Source organism: Caretta caretta, chromosome 20 (genome assembly GCF_965140235.1).
Source record: "Caretta caretta isolate rCarCar2 chromosome 20, rCarCar1.hap1, whole genome shotgun sequence".
Taxonomy (NCBI): Eukaryota; Metazoa; Chordata; order Testudines; family Cheloniidae; genus Caretta; species Caretta caretta.
Window position 1 is genome coordinate 1,081,760 of NC_134225.1, and position 20,475 is coordinate 1,102,234.

Sequence of the window (20,475 nt, forward strand, 5' to 3'; positions counted from 1 at the left end):
ATGACCCTGCGGCGCCTGCAGCGGCTCCAGCCCAAGGAGGAGGACGCGGCGGGGGCAGCTGCCCTGGCCCCGGGCCCCGCGGGGGGCGGCCCCTTCCCGGCGCTGGGCGGCTGCCGGGCGGCCGAGATGTACCGGGCGCTGGCGGCCTCCGGGGGCACCTTGCCCCGGGCCCCTAAGGTAGGGACCGGACCGGGACCGAGCGCCCCCCCGCGGGACAGGGACCGAGCCCCCCGGGTCCGGACCCTCCCTGCCCCCTAGATCCCTCCCCGACCGGGACCGCTGGGTACGGACCGGACCGGGACCGAGCGCCCCCCCGCGGGACAGGGACCGAGCCCCCCGGGTCCGGACCCTCCCTGCCCCCTAGATCCCTCCCCGACCGGGGCCGCTGGGTACGGACCGGACCGGGACCGAGCCCCCCGGGTCCGGACCCTCCCTGCCCCCTAGATCCCTCCCCGACTGGGGCCGCTGGGTACGGACCGGACTGGGACCAAGCGCCCACCCCCCCTGCCCCTGGGACAGGGACCGAGTCCCCAGGGTCTGGACCCTCCCTGCCCCTGAGATTCCTCCCTGACGGGGACCACTAGATATGGACCGGACCGGGACCGAGCTCCCCAGGGTTTGGATCCTCCCTGCCCCTTAGACTCCCCACCCCCCGACCGGGCCTGAGCCCCCCAGGGTCTGGACCCTTCTGCCTCTGAGCTTCCCATCCCACCAGACCCGCTAGGTACAGACCAAACTGGGAGCAGGGCCAAGCCGAAACTCCCCTGGACCGAACCCTCTCTGCCCCCAAGCCTCCCACCTCACTGACCCCGCTAGGTAGGGACTGACACGCTGACACCCCCCAGTACCTCCCTGCCCTGGAGCCCACTTGCTCTGGGACCAAACCCCACCCCCACTCCTGAGTGCTCCCTCCAGGACTGGGATCGAGCCCAGACCCTCCCAGCTCCCATCCCACCAGACCCATTAGGTACAAATGGATGCTGCCCCTGAACCTCCTACCCCACTGGGCCCACGAGCTTTGGACCAAGCCCTGCCTGACCCTCCCTGACTTGTCTCCTCCCTGGGGTGCAGCCGGCACCTTGTGTTGTCCCAATGCGTTACCTCCCCACCCACGGTGTGTGGGATGCAGGGAAAGGCCACAGGTTCCCCTCAGCCCCCAGGGACCCGCCAGCTCTAGGGCATATCCCTCCTGTGTGTGATGCCACCCTGGCCCTATGGCACCCCCAGGGCCAGCTTCCCCTAACTGAGACTCAGCCCTCCAAGAGCATCCGGAACCCGGGGCCTGTGGTGCTGCTGGGGCCGCGGAGATGGGTGCGTTTAAATCCTCCTGCTTTAGGGTCTGAACTGACCCCAGCGGGGTGGGCATTAGGGAGGAGCAGCCACCGCCGGGCAGGCTTTCCTGTACCTGCTCCCTACAGGCTTTCTCGCATCTTCTGAAAACAGCCGCTGCCAGGCCCTGCTGGAGATGGGACATTGGGCTAGAAGGGCCACTGCTCTGAGCGGGCAGTTCCTGGGAGCAGATGGTCAATGCAGACAACTTGTCCCCCTTGTTGATCATCAAACTCTACATGGCTGGAGTTCTGTGTAACTTGGAGAGGAGGGGATATGGGAGGGTAACTTTTTTTGCATATAAATCAGTGGCATGTTCCACTTAATGCTTATAGAGACGCTGATGGGTTAAACTCAAGATGTAAAGCTTTACAAAGATCTGATACAGTTCTGGCTCTCTGCTGGTTTCCTTCCTGCCTGCCTCTCACAGTAACAAAGGCCCAGTAACAAAGGCAATGAAGAAGCTAGTTGGTTTTGCTTTTGTTATAGTCCTCTCTAGGTCATTTCGCTACCAGCTTTTCATGCCCTAGCCCAGTGCCACAATGCTTGGGTTGAAAACAATGCAGGGAATTGTTTGGGTTTAAACCTAACTCCTCACTGGAACTCTTTTTAAAAAAACAAAAACAAAAAAAACCTCATGAATTTTCCACTGACCTCTGTAAAAGCTGATTATACATGACGCTTAAGTGTGGGGCTTAAATCTGACATGACATGTTCTCGTGGAAAGAGAACACCTTAGGCTCATTATGTGGCCAGAGTCACTGAAAATTTTTACACAACATGGAGGAAAATAACTGTAAGAAACTTCGCCCCTCGTGGCCTGAGAGACGTTCTGTCTAAGGCTGTCAACTGACTTAGGCTGGTCCCTGGAAAAAAATCCTGGCATTCCATGTAAAAGAGTTGCTTCCAAAACTGGGGCTTAAGTTGGTAACTGGCTTAATCTGCTGGGCATGATGGGAGAGTAAATATTAGGGTGCTGGAAAGTGAAGTGTTTGAAATGTCTTGGTTTAAAAAGTTTTCTATGTCTTGAACCAAGTTATCAAAACTTTGCCCAGAGAGAACTGGCTGTCGGTGGGAAAGAAAGGGCCGAGTCGGCAGAACTACGGGAGCGTAGCCCACAGTTTGCTCTAGTGTGAGCATTCCTGTCTCGTCAGCATGTATTTGTGTCAAAAACACTTATTCAGGGCTCTGGGAGCTTGTGCACATGCTAGAAGTCATATGAGCATAGGGACAAGCATCTGTAACACTCTCCCATCCGCCCCAAAACAGACGCTGTCTCTCACAATATAAATTGTCCTTATAATCAACTTGCCATCAACAGTTGCCTTTGATATCCCTCAACCTGTAGGGTTTTAGTCAGGTCACATGAAACCCTTAAATTCCACCTGGAAAGGAACTGGAAGCTAGTACCTGTTTTGGAGCAATTTCCTGTGGCCAGTGCTTCAGGGGAAGCCATAAAACCCCACAACGTCCCATAGCTGTGCAGATTTCCAAGTGACAAGCAGGGGAGGAGAAATTCCTTCCTGACCCCTGCTGGCAGCCATGGCTAGAAGCATGAGGATCGAGAACACTTATAGCGCTCACTTAAGTATTGGGACAATGGATGCTGTTTTTCATACCCTTCCTACAGCACAGTGCTTTGCAGGCAAAGACAGGTCCAAAGAACATGCCAACCAAGTTAGACCCAGCACAGCAAGGGATGGGATGGGGGTTAGGATCAGAACACAGGCTGTGCTTTCAGTGTGAACACCCCTCGTTGGCTACAGTCCAGCGTTCAGTCCTCTTCTGACAGCTGTTGAAACCACTTGCTTCGCTTAGTAATACCCTCTAGCGGGGAGTTCACCGGTCAGTTATGTGCTTTTTACGGAGTGAGATGCAGGCATTGGAGCGGTGGGGGGGGGGCGGGTGTGAGGGCGTTACTGGAGAAATAAGGACTCGCTTCTTGTCCAGCTTTCCCACCCCCGTGGCAGCCTGGAAACACTCAGCGGCTGTTCACCAGGAGCTCTGAATGCAGTGCTCTTGGTGAGGCCAGGCCTCTCTCAGAGGCTACAAGTTCTTAAGCGATCAGCTTTTGGGAGCATGTGATTAGATCTTTCGGGGGAGCCTGTGATGGCACAGCAGGCTTGGCTCTGCGTGTCCGGGTGTCACGACCGCTTCAGGACACGGTGACGCAATTGTCCAGGAAGTGAGGAACATCACGAAACAATTGGTGGGGGAGACAAAGAAACAAATGACTTCTCAGGTTCCCTTTTTCAATAAGCTTTTCTCAATGAGGGTGGCTAACGTGTGCGGTCAGGAATAGAGCTGTGGAAGCCATGTCTAGTTGCCTTTTTGATCTCTGTGACTAAGCCACATCAGCGTAACTTGCTGAGGTGGGGGGGTGGTTCTTAGGCGCTCTCTGTCTAGTCAGACTTCAAGAGCTGCCGAAGAGCAAAGCAGATTCTCTTGTCTCCTGCCAAGACAGAAAAACTGTCGCCTAAATACGGATGCCGCAATCTTGTGCGGTTGTGGGGGATTTATGTATCCGCGAAGTTATGCTGTCCCGTCCCGCCCCCCCCCTCGGTGCCCACGTAGAAAGCTGAGTTTGCACCCCTAGCTGAGAACTCCTGTCTCACAAGCTGAACCAGTTGGAAGTGAACGATACAGACGCACCAACCTGTCGCTCAAACAGCATCTTCTCGGATTCTAGCCCCCCGGGGCGCAGGCTGCCCGTTGATGCAGAGCTGGGCGTCAGGGCTCTCGGGTCTGCGCCCAACACTGCCGCTGACTGGCTGTGACCCTGAGTAGGGCACGTCCCCTTCACATCAGCTTCCCCAGCCGGAAAGTGGGATAATACTGCTCTGCACGTTCCTCTGGCTTCCCCTGGGTGAAGAGCGCAAGAGGAGCGGGGTGTTACTGGGCGCAGGCTGCTAGTACCGGCTCTGAGTGCTAGGCCAGGGCTACTGAACTTGCAATCTGAGCGAGGCAGATCAGACAGGATGTGCTGGGAGGCCGGCAGGAGAGAGTCACTGGAGTTTTGACTCCTGTGGCCAGGAGGGAAGGCACCCGGGAGGGCTCTGAAGGCAGCAGGTGTTGACTTGGCAGGGCAGACTGGCCCTTTTGCCTTCAGCTGGCCATGCTCTGGTCCCCCCAGAGCGTGGGAGCTCTTGGCCCTACACTCTGACTCTCTCTCTAGGACTCTGCATGCTTTACGCACTCGTTCTTGGGTGTAACTCAGGCTCCTGGCAGCTCAAGCTGTGGGGGACGCCCCTTCCATGCTGAACCATAGGCTGGCGCTCGGGGCACAGACAGACGTCACTCAGAGGCATTGCACAAACTTTCCTAGCCATCCCTCAAAGCAAGTGAGACTTTCAGTCTCCGAGGAAACTTCCTGAAAGTGGCTTGGGGCTAGATGGGGCGGAGGGAGGGGGAGCCGAGAGGCTGGTGATGCAAAGATCTTCAGAAGAGAAGTGAATCTAGAGGCTGATGCTCTGCCAAGAAACTAGAAGTTAAACTAGGAAGTCATGGATGTAGCACTCTTAGCTTCCTGGTGGGGAGGGGTGGGGTGGAATAGTTTCCACATCAAACTTCCTGAGGGGGGTCAGTGCTGGAGGGGATGGCTTCATGGTCTGATCATCATGTTTGAAATGGTTGGACTTCCTGGAGCAGAGCTTGGGTTCCAAGCCCAGGAGGGCTGACTCAATGCAGAGTCCTGGAGCTGGCAGAAGGAACGGTCCAAAGGCTGCCAAAGCGCAAAGGGGACAGCAGGCCTTGTGTTGGTGCCAGAGGGAACTACGACCTAGCAAGCATCAGCCAGAACAGGGCTTCAGTGCATCTGGGGCTTAATCCCCAGAGCACAGGGTATGCGTCCAGGGGGTTGGCTGCACAGTGCATTGGGTCTACGCCTTTGCATCCACTTAGCTCCTCAGCACCTCTGGAGGACAGAGATGTGTGTTCTGGGCAGGTCACAGTGGGAAGACCCTGCACTTCTCTGCTTGGATGCTAATGATAACAGCCTGCCTTCCCCTGATCCTTTACCCAAATCTCCCCTCCCCCCACCCGCCCCCCACTGCTGTCCCTCCTGACACCCCTGAGCCAGCTGCGCTCCAGTGGCTTGCGAGCGCTCTTGTGTGCACGGTCTGGGGTCTTCCAGGCTGAGACTCAGCTGTGCAGAAACGTGAAGAAAGCCGGATAGTGGCAAGCCAGGCCTCACCCAGGCGCTGGTGCCTCCAGCCCCAGGCAGGAAACCAGCTCTGCTGGCGAGTGGATGAACCGCGTGGTTTGTTTGTGGAGCTGTCGGGAAGCAGGACCGGCGCATTTCACTTTCAAAACCTGGATTTCCATAGGAGGCGCAGAGCCATTTGCATGGTCAGTTTTGATGTAACTTTATCAGCACCCAGCTCCTCCGAGCACAGAGCTCCCTCCCTTGTTTTGGGGGGGGGAGGGGGAAGGGATTAAATTTCCACTCTGACTCCAGCATGTCCCAGCTGGGGAGGGTAGACCTGGCAGTGGCCCATCATTACCTAGGGAGGTGGTGGAATCTCCTTCCTTCGAGCTTTTTCAGGTCAGGCTTGACAAAGCCCTGGCTGGGATGATTTAGTTGGGGATTGGTCCTGCTTTTGTGCAGGGGCTTGGATGAGATGACCTCCTGAGGTCCCTTCCAACCTGGATAGTCTGTGATTCTATGATCGTTACCCGCATGCCTGCCCAGCAGAAGTAACAGTGCCCCACCCCCAGGCCGTGGTGTCTGTCCGTGCTGCCTCGGGCTTTGTGTTGGAAACACGTGTTGGCACAAGAGCCTGTTTAATTACACGGGGCAACACCAGGTCCATGGTCGCTGCTTAATTGTTTGATTCTATCAGGGACCAAATGGGGGACCGGGGCGGGGGGGGGTAACTTTTATCCTTGGAGATAGAGCAGCAGCTCCCAGCTGGCTGCCGTCTGAAGCTGCCTTGCTCTGCTCCACTCAGGAAGGGCTGTGGCCAGGCCTCTGGAGTATTTATTTATTCTCTGTGCTCTTTCCTCCCATGGTGCAGGAGCTTGGCTAATCTGGCGGCTGCAGGGGCTCCCTGGGCTTCAGCTGGCTGGCCGGCTCGCATCTTAGCGGCGTCCCCGACCGGGCTGGCTGTATGTACGCGTTCTGCCCGCTAGCACTACGGAATTGGCCAGGGTGGCATTCGGCAGGTGGCAGCCCGGCCTGCCCGTGGGCAGCCCTTCTCTCTGACCCGGCCTTAGGAAGGAAGATGAGCCCGACTTGCGAGGGCAGGGTGCTAAGTGGGAGAGGTATGCTGGGCTGATGGTGCAGTCGAGCTGCGGGGGAAAACGGAGGCTTTGGCTGGCGATCCGGGGAGCTTGGGGCAACGTTCTAGCCCAGTGTTTATTTTCAAACTAAATTCCACTTGTGCTGGGCGGCTGGGCTTTTCAAAGGCAGTTTAATAAAAACCTGCTGTCTGCTTCGTGGCCGCTGCAAGCGGGGATCGGGTTGAACCAAAGAGCAGCAAAAAAAGACACTTGGTGACAAAGCCCCGTCTTTATAGTCGGCCGCTGTTTGTGCCTCGGCCGAGATGTCTGAAATTCTCACGGCTGACTATGAAGTGGGTTCTGGGGCCGCCCACCTCTGGGGGGTCCATTTATACTAATTCTTCTGCCTTGCCACTGCCTCCCGTCAGGCGTTGGTTCCCCGTTTTTTAAATGACCAACAATGAGGGGGATTGTTGAATTTTGCATTAAAAATCTGACTTTGGAGTAAAACAAAGAGGGCTTTCTGTCCGCGGGGCTTTCGTCTTCCAGCCCCAAAAAGCGCTTGCCATGGCACGCCATGTACAGAACGTGACAGGATCCAGCGATTCCGTTTGACGTCAGAACGGGGGACAAGTGTTAAACAGATGCAAGCTCCAGCTTAAATCAAAGCATGATTTGATCTGTCCCCTGGCCTGGTGGGATCTGCTTGCGGCCAGAGCAGGGCCTGCTGTTTGTCCTCTGTAGCACATTTCGTTCCCAAGTGCTTCACAAACTCTATCAAGGCGTCACTTGCTCCACTGCCAAAATGCAGCTGCGTCTGGGGTGACGTGCAGCCACTGTTGAAATGACCCATCCGCCCTGCACATTCAGGAGCCCAGTGCACCATTTCCCTGCAGGCAGGACTAGGAAAGCTGGTGTGGGGGGGCGGGTAATTGCCCAGCTAAAATTTCCTGAGGTTGCTGTCCCTCTCACGAAGAGGGACAATGGGATCTGAAAGCGCCGCGGGACTTTGGTGTCTCCTCTCACGCAAAGGGCAGCGCCCCCTGCCATGACATCTGCTCCCTAGCATCGGGCTGGGGCGGGAATGGAGCCAGGACGCGGCTGGCTTGACGCCTCCTGGGGCTGTTGGCAGGTCTCGCAGTGCGCGCAGTGCCTGGGCTGGATGCTGTGAGACGCTGGCAGGTCGCAGGCTTGGGCAGTGCCTGCAGTGTTCGGGGTCCCTGTACCCTGCCGGAAGAGACCCCCGGCTGGGTCAGCTGACTCAAGCTGCAGGACTGAACATTGCAGTGGAACTGATCAGGGTCAGGCCCTGGTTTTGAAACCCTGAGAGGGCCTGGGGCAGAGAGCCTGGGCTCCAGCCCCTGGGTCTGCACTGCCCCCTCCGGTGCCGCAGCCAGAGCCCCGTGGGCCGGCGTCAGCTGACCCGGGCTCAGAGACTCGGTGCTGCAGGGTTCTCTTGTGGCGCTGGGTGGCTGATTTCAGGAGTAAATAGCTGTGTCTTGTCCTGCTGTTGCAGCCTGGCGCTCCCCATCGGGGCAGCCGCCAAGGGCTCCCCTGGCCACAGAGCGGGAGGCGGATGCTGGAGGGCCGGGGGCTCCACATTGGGAGGGGTCTTAAATCACCTGCTTGAGCTGGGCAGTGTCTGCTGGTGCCCGTCTGGGATGTAGCAGCTTGGCAGGGGGTGGCTGCCTGACCCTGAATGGCTCCAAAGGGGCAGAGCCCGGCCCCTCTTCCCAGTGCCCCTCGAGCCCTTTCTAAGGGCCCGCCGGAGCTGCGGGGGAGGCAGATTTTACACTTGGTTGCGCCGGTCGCTGGTGCACCGATTGTGGCCTGGCGAATCTGTGGCTTGGGAAAAGGCGGGGCGCAGGAGAGCCGTTTTGGTGGCCCTGGGTAGAGGTGAGCTCTGCCCAGGTCCCCTGGGTACACGGAGACGTGTCACAGTGTGGAACCTGACTGTATGCTGGGTGGCAGCCCTGTGGGAAGGCAGAACCTGCCGCCCCTCCCTCCCTCCACGTTCACACGTGCCCTGCAGCTAGGGCCCGGGGTGGCATTGGCTCTCCATCTGGCAGTTGGGATCCCTGGGGCCTGGCCCAGCCATTGACTCGCTTTGTGACTGGCCGGGCTGGGTCAGACCTGAGGGTCCCTCCAGTCCCGTGTCCTGGCTCCAGCAGGGGCCAACAAGTCTGAGCTCATCCCCCCGGCTTGCTGGGCTTTATATCCCTGCCACACTGTTAGCCGTGATCGCTGGGCCAGGTCACTCCCCCTCTGCCTAGCTGCCTTCCCCGGGGGCAGGGAAGCGGGGTTAGGGGGCTCAGGGGCTCACCTGCCAGGTGCTATGGAAGGGCCACGTGCTCTGTCGCCTGGCAGTTCTGCAGCAACGCTCTGGGGTCCCGTGGCAGAAGTGTCTGTGATTGCACGCCGAGCGCAGGGGGGAAGGGATCGGCCTGTCTAACGTTGCTCTGTTTTCTCACTCTCTCCTAGGGCTCTGGATTCCGATGGAAACCGCTGAGCCAGTCCCCGGAGCAGCACCGGTAAGCCACACTGCTTCCTTAGCCCAAACAATAACCGGGGCCAGCAAAAGTCTCTTCTGACCTCTGAGCACAGCAGCCTGGAGCGCCCGCTTCGGGGAGCTCGTCCCGTTGGCGGAGGAGCGGTGTCACGCTCCTTCCTCCTCTCCCAGCCAGAGCAGCCTCTGGCTATTCCTTAGCATCTCGACAGGCTCATAAAAAGCAGCCTCTGGTTTCTGATCAGCTCTTGGGTGTCGGCCGTTAACAGTCAAGGGCACTTCCCCCGGTTGTGGCTGTGATGGCAGGCGGTGCTCACTCCTCAGCCGTCCCAGATCAGGCATGCAAACCAGCTTGTGGTCTGTGGGGCTGGACCAGGGCAGGGGGTAAGGGGAACAACCCCATGGTGGCCTGCCAGCAAGGGAGGGAGGCTAATTGTGTGGTATTTATTAAAAAAAAAAAAAACCAAACCCAACACCAAAACAAAAAAAACCCAGCCTAATATCAGAGAAGTTTCCTGAATTCCTAAAGCTTCAGGGAAGTTTAAAACGTTCCCTCTGCGCCCCAAACGCAGCTGCACTGGGCTCGGGCAGGAACGCTAGTTCCTTCCGTGCTCTGAACCCCTGGGAACAGGCCAAGCCGAGTGGGGATGCCAGAAGTGAACCAGCATTGGGCTGCAAAGTCAATTAGTGCCTCAGAAGCGTTCCATTTGTAACTAGCTCCCCTGGCTGGGGGCAGGTGGATGTGCTAAGAGGCCATTGGGGCTGGGGACCAACGTGTAGCTTGGCCTTGTGGGAGTTCATAGAATCATAGGACTGGAAGGGACCTTGAGAGGTCATCTCGTCCAGTTCCCTGTACTCATGGCAGGACTACGTATTATCTAGACCATCCCTGACAAGTGTTTGTCCAACCTGCTCTTAAAAATCCCAAAAGATGGAGATTCCACAACCGCCCTAGGTAATTTATTCCAGTTCTTAACCACCCTGACAGTTAGGAAGCTTTTCCTAATGTCCAACCTGAACCGCCCTTGCTGCAATTTAAGCCCATTGCTTCTTGTCCTATCCTTAGAGGTTAAGAACAACAATTTTTCTCCCTCCTCCTTGTAACAACCTTCTATGTACTTGAAAACGGTTCTCATGTCCCCTCTGTCTTCTCTTTTCCAGACTAAACAAACCCAGTTTTTTCAATCTTCCCTCATAGGTCATGTTTTCTAGACCTTTAATCATTTTTGTTGCTCTTCTCTGGACTCTCTCCAATTTGTCCACATCCTTCCTGAAATGTGGTGCCCAGAGCTGGACACAATACTCCAGTTGAGGCCTAATCAGCGCAGAGTAGAGCAGAAGAATTACTTCTCGTGTCTTGCTCACAATACTCCTGCTAATACATCCCAGAATGATGTTTGTTTTTTTGCAACAGCGTTACACTGTTGATTCATATTCAGCTTGTGATCCACTATAACCCCCAGCTCCCTTTCTGCAGTTCTCCTTCCTAGGCCGTCATTTCCCATTTTGTATGTGTGCAACTGACTGTTCCTTCCTAAGTGGAGCACTTTGCACTTGTCCTTATTCAGTTTCATCCTATTTAGTTCAGACCATTTCTCCAGTTTGTCCAGAACATTTTGAATTTTAATCCTATCCTCCAAAGCACTTGCAACCGCTCCCAGCTTCATATCGTCCGCAAACTTTATAAGTGTACTCTGTATGCCATTATCTCAATCAGTGATGAAGATATGGAACAGAACCGGACCCAGAACTGATCCCAGTGGGATGCCACTTGTTATGCTCTTCCAGCTTGACTGTGAGCTACTGATAACTACTGTCTGGGAACGATTTTCCAACCAGTTTTGCACCCACCTTATAGCAGCTCCATCTAGGTTGAATTTCGCTAGTTTGTTTATGAGAAGGTCATGCGAGACCATATCAAAAGCCTTACTAAAGTCAAGATATAGCACATCTCCTGCTTCCCCCCATCCACAAGGCTTGTTACCCTGTCAAAGAAAACTAGCGGTTGGTTTGACACGATTTGTTCGTGACAAATCCATGCTGACTGTTACTTATCACCTCATTATCTTCTAGGTGTTTTGCAAATTGATTGCTTAATTATGGCTCCATTCTCTTTCCGGGTACAGAAGTTAAGCGGACGGGTCTGTAATTCCCTGGGTTGTCTTTTTATAGATGGGCACTATATTTGCCCTTTTCCAGTCTTCTGGAACGTCTCCCATCTTCCATGACTTCTCAGAGATCATTGCTAATGGCTCAGATATCTCCTCAGTCAGCTCCTTAAGTATTCTAGGATGCATTTCATCAGGCCCTGGTGATTTGAAGACATCTAACTTGTCTAAGTAATTTTTGACTTGTTCTTTCCCTATTTTAGACTCTGATCCTACCTCATTCTCACTGGCATTCACTATGTTAGACGTCCAATCGCCACCAACCTTCTTGGTGAAAACCGAAACAAAGAAGTCATTAAGCACCTCTGCCATTTCCACATTTTCTATTGTTGTCTTTCCCCCCTCATTGAGTAATGGGCCTGCTCTGTCCTTGGTCTTCCTCTTGCGTCAATGTATTTGTAGAATGTTTTCTTGTTACCCTTTATGTCCCTAGCTAGATTGATCTCATTTTGTGCCCTGGCCTTTCTAATTTTGTTCCTTTCTAATGTTTGTTTATATTCATCCTTTGTAATTTGACCGAGTTTCCACTTTTTGTAGGACTCTTTTGAGCTTTAGATCACTGAAGAGCTCCTGGTTAAGCCAGGGTGGTCTCTTGCCATACTTCCTATCTTCTCTACGCAGTGGGATAGTTCTGCACGCCAAGGTGTTGGAAAGGTCTGCAGTCAGCAAGGGATCAGAGCACACAGGGTGGGGGCCTTGCAGGGCCAAGGACCTGACTGTCAGAGGATCTGAACACCTTCCACAGGGTGGGTCCCCAGCATGCCCAGAAATCCATCCTGCATCGTAAAACCAAGGCTGCGTGCCAGGAAAACCCATTAACCCTTTGGGCTCCGGGCACAAACCTGCTGAAAAGCCCCAGAGGCTGCAGCTCCTCTCGGAGTGCTGGATTTGCTCACTCGCTGGCTTTTATCTCAGCCTTCCCGGGGTTTCAGGGTGACCATTCACCACTCAGTCCCACCAGGTTGGAAGCTGCAAGCTCTGCTCAGGACTGGGCCTTTAGCAAGGCCATGACAGCAATGACCGAGTTGCAGAAGCATGTGTTTGAACCACAAAGAGGAGTCTATAAATAAAGGCTATTTTGAGCAGTTAGCCATGGCAGGTGATTGCGTGGGGGCAGGGGCAAATGATGCATTTTCTTTACCAGAGGGTGAAATTCTCCCAAGTTAAATAGACCCATTATGAGCCAGATGAGTGGCTGGAGCTTGTTAAGTACCCGCTATGGGGCAGGCATGACCCATCGCACACGAGACTGTCAGTGGCCTCTGGAACGCCAGCAGCCTGACGGTGTGGGGATCCTTTCCCTCTGCAAGGCTGACACCAGAGCTGGGAAAGGGCCCCGCAGATTTTGTGGTGGTGCTGGCTGCTGCTGTCCTGCCTGGCCGGTGCAAACCGGGGGTGTGATGGGGGCTTTTCCCCTCCTAGGACTCTGGCTCCTGCCATTGCAGGGGCTGGGCTCTGACCCAGGGAGGTCTCTCCTCTCCAGCCTCTGTGGCGCACGTAAGAGAAATTCAAAGCCGGCTTTAGTTATCCAAGTGCCAGCAGGATCCAGCTGGCAGCTGAGTCACTGTCTCTCGCACATGGACTCTGTTGAGAGGGCTTTGGAAAAATCCCGGCCCTCGGCCCCTCAGCGTGGAGTCCGGCTGGAGCGTGAGGCGGTGCTTGGGACCGGATTTGTCCCAGGCTGCAAACCGGCTGTACGCGGTGGTGTCCTAACTCGCCCCATGAGACCCCCCCCCCCCCCAGACTTGCTGCTTCCCAGGGCTTGGGCTGTCCCCTCGGTGGGGCTGGCATGGCCGTTGGCTAGAGTCAATGGGCTGGCTGGAAGTGCAGCTCTTTTCCTGCCAGCTGCACATGGGAAAAGCTGCATCCCCTTTGGGAAGGGGCGCCTGGGGTTCATTCTGAACTGAAGGGCTTGCCTGCACTAGGAGCCTGGGAATCTCTGCTGGTGCCGCAGAGCCGCTGGCTTTAAAGCAGGGCTGGCAGCTGGGTTACATGTCTGCACTGGGAGCCCAGACACGGGGGGGGTCTGTTACCCTCGTGCGAGTGGTACTTTACCCTCATAAACGTGTTACACTAGTGTAGTGTCAAAACCGGGGGGTTGCCCTGTAGCTACGCTAGAGCAGAGATCCCAAGGGCCCCAGACAAGCCGCCTTCTGGGGAAAGTAAAACCGATCACAGCCCCGATGTTTTGGGTGCCGGAAATGGGACCAGCGGAAACCTGCCATCAATCCAGGCTCCTTCCCGCAGAGACTAGGATGGTAACCCTTGGGCAGCGTGGGGGGGGCAGGGCTTGTGAGCCATCCCATGTCATGTCCTCCAAGGCTTTCTGACAGGGCTGCACCACTGTCCCCATTTTCAGTGGGGGGGCGGGACATGAGGTGCAGAGAGGTTAAGGGACACTTCCAAGTTCACAGCACCAGGTAGTGTCAGACTCGGCTTTCTGACAGCGGCGATGATCCTCGGTGCTCCTCCAGGTTTGCCGATAGTTCCTTTATCTCTGCGCCCCCTGACGCCCCGGAGAAGGCCCATGACTCACACTGAATCTCAGCGGGGAGGTGTTCTGCAAAGGCTTAATTCAGTGAAAACGCTGAAGCAGCTGCTTGGCCAAGGGGCACGACGCGCTTTCCTGCCGCCTGCCTGCCTGCATTGTTCTGGAGCACGGGAATAAACCCATTTGGGGCGTAATCACTGAGCTGCGGGCAGGAGATGCTTACGCAGCTTGTTAAATAACACGCTTCGGGGAGGGGCGGGACCAGCCCACGGGCAGCTGTGAAACGGGGTGGCCTGTGGGGTGGGGCCTGAGGCTTGGGACACAGCCCGGCAGGGAGAGTCAGGGTGGATTCCCCTTTCGTGGTGGGGGGGTGGGGTTCAGCTCTGGGTCGGGCCGACGCTGAAGTAATCACATCTGTGTTGCTGTCTCTTCCCCCCTCCTGCCCCTTGCTGGGGAAGCTGCACAATTAAACATGGCTCTGGCCTCAAATAGATCATTCCTGCTTTAAACCTGGGAGCTGGGACTCCTGGGTTCTAGCCCCAGCTCTTGGAGGGATTGCAGTCCAGTACCTGGAGCAGGGGGACCAAGAGCTAGGACTCCGGGGTCCTTGTCCTGGCTCCGCTACTGACCTGCTGTGTAACCTTGGGCAAGTCACTTAACCCTTCTGTGCCTCAGGCCCTGGCTCAAGGCCCCTGGGAGAGAGGAAGCGTCACTGGGATTTGAACCTGCTCTGTGACAAGGGGGGTTGAGTTTGGTAGCTGTGCTCCATGCCAGCAAGACGCTGCCGGGGGGTGGGGGGATATCAGTGCAGTGAACAGTAGCAGTGACATGGGTGAGACGCTGCCCTGGGGGCCGTTCTGGGCACATGGCCCTGGGTGGGGCGGAACTGGGAGTCTCAGGCCGCTGCTGATGGCCCGTTCTCTCCCCAGGAAGGTGATCACGCTGGAGAAGGAGGCAGAGGAGACGTTTGGGTTTGAGATCCAGGTGAGTGCTCTCCCCGAGGGCAGAGAAATCAGCTGGCACTCGCTCTAAGAAAACCGACCTGAAGTGGGATTCGGATCATGGTTCTACCGGGCAGCGCTGGCCGGGCAGGCCCCCTGGGGACCAAAGGCTGCCTCTCCTAGCCGCCACCCCTCCCGGCTGGTGGTGCCGGGGGCCAGCCAGTGCGCCGCACGGCCCGGTGTAGGCGTCCCAGCCCCAGCGGGAGCGGTGCGCAGCCGTTCAGGGCTCTCGGGCACAGGGGTGGGGTTGCCCTGTGGCCGTGGTCGGCTGTTGCCGGCAGCGCTGCTCCCCAGAGCAGTAGCATGCTCGCGGGGCGGAGGAGCTGCCCTGGTTTCAGCGATTTCAGACCAGACCGTGCTCTGCATTGACAGTATTTTTAAACGGTCTCTGAGCCAGAGTTTATTTTTAGCAGCCATGATGCCCAAGTTACAGAAACCGCCCCCGACTCAGTCACGGTTCAGATGGCGGGAGGGGGCCGGCAGCTCACGCAAAGCAGCCATCTGGAGCGGGCTGGGTTTGGGGGCCCATGGGGGGGCCCCCGTCGCTGGGCGTTGCTAAGCACTATGCAAATGGTGGTTAAATACGGATCGTTGGGGGGGCGGCTCCTGACGTGCGGGAGGCTGGCGCAGGGATGCGGAGCTGGGGGAGGCAGCGTAGGCAGCCCCTGGATCCTCAGCTGTAGCGGAGACCTGGGGAGGGAATGCGGCGCTGGGAGATGAATGGTGCTAACCTCGGGGCTGGAGGCTTCCCGTGTATCTAGCCGGCCGGCCAGTGCTCGCTCAGCCCTTCCCACTAACAAACTGGCAGCGGCTGCTCATTCCAGACCTATGGACTCCACCACCAAGACCAGAACAGCGTGGAAATGTTCACCTTTGTCTGCCGGGTCCACGAGGGGAGCCCAGCCCAGTTAGCAGGGCTCATCCCCGGTAAGTGCATCGCGGCAGCTGCCCGGGGCTCGGTCCCCATCTCACACACCGGGGCGGGACGAGGTCTGGAGGTTGGGGAGGCCAGCCCATGATTGCACGGGGGGCCTGTCAGAGCCAGGGGTAGGACCAAGGCATCCAGCGGGCTGAGGGACCCTGGCGTCCTGGCTTCCAGGGGCAGGTGTGAGGGGGAAGTCACAACCGCTGCCCTTTGCAATCGCTCCTGTTTGCACGCAGCCCCTGGCGGGTGCCAGGCACACAGGCAGTCTCCCCCGCCTTATCATGTCACCACACATGCCACTGCCCGGTGCAGCCCAGCGCAGGAAGTGACTCTGCAAACTTCACTGGGGCATGGGGCCCTCCAGGAGCAGACAGGTTGGGGTGGGGTAGCCCTGAGCTCTGCCATGGGCTGGTTCTTGTGAAGCTCCTGGCCAGCGAGATTCCAGCTGGAAGCCAGGACTCCTGGGTTCTGTCCCTGGCCCGGGGAAGGGGTTGGGGGCTCGTGATTAGAGCTGTGGTGGCCGGGAGCCAGGACTGTGGGTTCTTGTCCAGTTGTGCCCTGAGTTTAACTTGGGGAAAGTCCCTTCTGTGCCGTGTGGCTCAGGCTGCCCTGCCCCTTTGTGCAGAGCTCGGGGTTAGTGTGGGAGAAGGGCTGGGAAGGGTGCAGCTGCGCCAGCCAGTCCCCTGCGGGGGCACCGAGCTGAGGTTCGTGCCCATAGGCATGGGCGGCTCTAAGTGCTCTGTCTGCTTTGCAGGAGACACAGTCACTGTGGTGAACGGGCTGAACGTGGAGGGCGTCCGACACCGCGAGATTGTGGAAATCATCAAGGCCTCTGGGAACGTGCTCAGGTGAGATGCCCGCAGCCGCCCCGGGGAGCGGGAGAGCTGGGGCTGCATTTCCCGTGCTCCATGTGGGAGGTGGGGATCTACTGCCCCAGTGCTCTGGAGCCTGGCTGGCTTGTCCCGGAGGTGGGGCCGGGCAGGCGGAAGCAGCCAGTGCTCACGGGAACTGGCTTCCTCAGACAATAACCCCTGCCTCAGAGGGACTGGGGGCTGCCCTGGTGCGGCCTGGCTCCCGGAGCCAAGCAGCTTGCTTAGAGCGCTCCTGCTCATCCCCCACTGGCTGGGGGGGCTCGTAGCCAGGGGGACGGGCCACCCTTGGAGTGCCCCTGGCTGCGAGGGAGCCTGCTCCAGCTCCGACCCCTCTGCCTGGTAACGAGCCGAAATGAAGGCTCCTTCCCCTCTGCTGCAGGACTTTATCAGGCCCAGCTCAGCCCCAGGGCCCTGCTGCCAGTGGGCAGGAGGTGGATGAGCTGGTCCCAGGACAGCCCAAGGACCCCACCTGGCGAGGCGGTTTCCTGTGCTGGCCTGAACTCCGAAGAGCTGAAAAAACATCCAATGACCCTTTGCTGCAGGGGTTTGGGGGGGTGTCTTCAGAGAACACCCCCTTTGTTGTGGGGCGGGGGAGGTTGGCAGGGGGACCCCCTTTCGGCAGGGGGGCTGCGATTCGGTTGATCGCTACCAGAAGCTTGCCTCTTGCAGGCTGGAGACGCTGTACGGGACGTCCATCCGGAGAGCGGAGCTGGAGGCTCGGCTGCAGTACCTAAAGGTGAGGCCGTGAGCTGGAGTGAGCGACCCGCCCGTCCGCAGCCAGGTCCCCGCCGGGCGGCTCTAACTGGCCTGTCTGTCTTGCAGCAAAGCCTGTATGAGAAGTGGGGGGAGTACCGCTCACTGATGGTCCAGGAGCAGAGGCTGGTGCGTGGTGAGTGGGGGCGCTGGGCTGCGGGTGCGTGTTTTGCTGTGGGAGTGGGAAGCTGCTGGGGCGGGGTGGGAACCTCCCCTTTCTCACACCCAGAGGGCTGGCTAAACGGGACCATCTGGCAACTGCTGGGGCCAGTCGGGGAGGGGACTAGTCTGGTGGCTGAGTCCCCGAATCTCTTGCCTGGCTCCTGGGCTGGCCGCTGCACTGTGCGTCCCAGCGCCTGGCCTGTTCTAACGCCCCTCGCCCCCCCAGGGATCGTGGTGAAAGACCCCAGTATCTACGACACGCTGGAATCCGTCCGCTCCGGCCTGCACGGCGCTGGGCTCGCCAGCGGCTCCGTCTCCTTCGGGAAGATGCTGTCGGACGCGGGCAGCACGTCCAGCTGCGTCAGCACCGCTGCCGAGGAGAGCGAGGACTCTGTCTACCAGACCTGCTTCTTCGACTCGGCCGATTCCCTGGACGGGCACCCTGGGCGGGACGGGGGCAACGCCCCCCCAGCCCTCTCCCAGCGCCGGCCCGCCCTGACCCGCAGCACCAGCGTCAAGTGCAGCAGCAACGGGGCCGTGGGCCGCTTCTGGGAGAGGCCAGGGGACCAAAAGAACTGCGTGGTCACGCCCCGCAAGAGCAAACACACCAGCTTCCGGAAGCGGCTCCTCAGGTTCATCCCAGGACTGAACCGCTCTCTGGAGGAGGAGGAGAGCCACCTGTAGGGGGCGCTGGCTGCCGGGGCGGGGGCACAGAGGCCACGGGGGGCCACCAAGTGGCCAAGTTTTAAGAAGTTTGGTTGGTTGGTTTATTTATTTATTTATTATCCCGGTTGGTGCCCGCGGCCGGGCAGAGCGTGGGGCCAGGGCCTGGGTTTCAGTGCTGGGGGGGGAGGCTCTGCTGTGAAGGGCAGAGGGGATTTTCGCTCCCCCACCCCCGAAGGAGAAACTCATAAGGGGACGGGGGGACAGCAGGAGCTGGACCTAGCCCCAGCAGCAGCCTGCTCGTGGGAACTGCTGGAGGAGGGAGCTGGGCCCCTCTCCGCGATTAGGGGTGATTTTTCAGGTGTCCTGGGGGAATGGGCCCTTTGCTTCCAGGCCTCCTGTGACCAAACCCCTCCAGTAGCTGCGGGGAGTGGATGCGCTGATGGGTCAGAGCCTGTTTGAGGCTGCGTCAAAACAAGCTCTGCCCTGAGGCCGGTACCATCGGCAGGGAGGCTGCGGGAGGAGAGAGCAACTGTTCCTTCCCCAGGCAGCGCCTCCAGCACGAGGTGTGGCAGAGGCTGGCCTGTCTCTCCAGGGGGGCCAGGACTGTCCCGGGAAGAGAGGGATCCTGGTGCTACCCCAGAGGCTCGCAGCAGCCGTGACAAGTGCTCCGAACGGAGCCGTAGCCAGAGGGATCTCGGAGCAGGCAGCCCCTTCCCCTGACGCAGCGGGGAGCGTCCTGGCCTGGAAAGGTGTGGGGTCCCCCCCGCTGCTTTCCCCTGGAAGGCAGCCAGCAGCTCCGCTCTGTTCCAGCCACATCCTCCTCCTGTCTCTGCAGCGTCAGGGCTCTGCGTGACTTCCTGCGAAGTCTGGTGCTCTTGTCAGCCCCACTTCTGGCACTGGCTCTGGGCCCAAAGGTGACTGAACCGTGGGGCTGTCCGTGTCTCTCCACCACACCGCTCAGCCTGGTGACGCATTAGGCCTGTGATGGAAGGTCCCTTTGTTATCTCCTGCTCGTCACTCTGAGACCGCGGTGCGGGGGCTGTCGCGTGGCCGGGCGAGAACGCTCGGGCTGCTGAGCACCCTGCGGGATCAGACCCTGGGGATGGCTGGCCCAGAGGCGAGCTAGCATCTTACCGGGGCGTGTCCGCTCTGTGGGACGAGGAGTCAGCGCGAACGGACAGCCCTGGCCTGGGAGCAGGATGGGGTTGCATGGCCGAGGGTGACTCCGTGTTCTTCTGACTTGCAGCCCTTCAGGAAACGGCTTTACGTCTCCATCCTCGTGCTCAGTCCCTCTTGCAGGGGGGGGGAGAGAAATTGGTTCCACGGAGCAGAGGGGAACTTCCCAGCAAAGCTGGTTCTTATCTCAGGAAATAGCCACGGAAGAGGGTGGCTCAGCAAGTGAGGGCTCCCCACTGGACGGAGCCCCCACCCCCCAAGCCGCAGTAGACAGCAGAGGGGGGGCAGGGCTGCAGCTGGACACGGGTGTGGTCAGCTGTGGTGGGGGGAGGTGTGAGGTTTTGTACGGACACGGATGTCGCTGTTAAAATGCTTGGCACGGATTCTGATCAATACAATAAGACTGTTTTGCATCCGCGTGTGGCTGTTGTACTTTCACCTTGGATCACTCGCTTCCAGAGATGGGGAAGCCTTTGCCTCCCCGAGGCGGATGGGGTGGGTCGGGGGAGCGGGGAGGCGAAAGGACGCTCCCCTGGGGTCAGTGGCAGACCTGGCTATGGAACCCAGGCGTCCGGACTCCCAGCCCCATGCAGCTTGCATGGGCTGAGTGGCTCAGAGGATGTCTCCATTAAGCTCCTCTATTAACCCTCCCATGAGTGTCTGTGTCTGTCGGGGGCCATGCTTTGCCCTTGGGTGAGCTCTCTCCAGCACAGCCATACCCCTTCACTGGGGGGCAAAGGGGAGATGGGAACTGACCACATGCAGCAGCCCTTGCCCGCACTGTAAATGGAATCAATTGGGGGGGGGGGCAGATCCTGCTGATCAGGACAGGCTTCCTCCTACTGTCAGTGGGGTCTGCTCCCCAAATTCCCAGCCTGCAGGTGCCTCAGGCCAGCCCCTTGCTGGGAGCTGCTCTCCTCCAGCTCTGCCTGGAGCTGGGAGGGAGTCCCAGTGTTCCTGTGGCTAACGGGCTAATTGCATGTGAGCCGTGCCCTAAAATAGCCCTGCATCCACAGCAGGGAGTGGATTCTGGGGAGGTCGTCCCATCACCATGGGGCTGCAAGCCAGCCCTGCGCCCAGCTGGACACAGGCGAGGCCGCTTCAGCTCCCGGACGGGGGTTCCACGGGGCTAGTGACGTGCAGGAGGGTGGGCGCAGACCTGGGTGGGGGTGACGGGTGGTAACAAGGACGCTGCTCCTGCTTCTA

General features: G+C 58.3%; 1 protein-coding gene across 1 annotated transcript; it reads left to right on the forward strand.

Moving 5' to 3' along the window:
- On the forward strand, positions 1-19,682 carry TAMALIN (trafficking regulator and scaffold protein tamalin). The gene is made up of 8 exons (XM_048831776.2): positions 1-177; positions 9,031-9,080; positions 14,644-14,698; positions 15,540-15,642; positions 16,395-16,488; positions 17,182-17,248; positions 17,335-17,401; positions 17,654-19,682. The coding sequence occupies exons 1-8, from the start codon at positions 1-3 to the stop codon at positions 18,109-18,111; spliced, it is 1,071 nt and encodes a 356-aa protein (XP_048687733.1). The 3' UTR covers positions 18,112-19,682.
- The last annotated feature ends 793 nt before the right edge of the window (positions 19,683-20,475 follow it).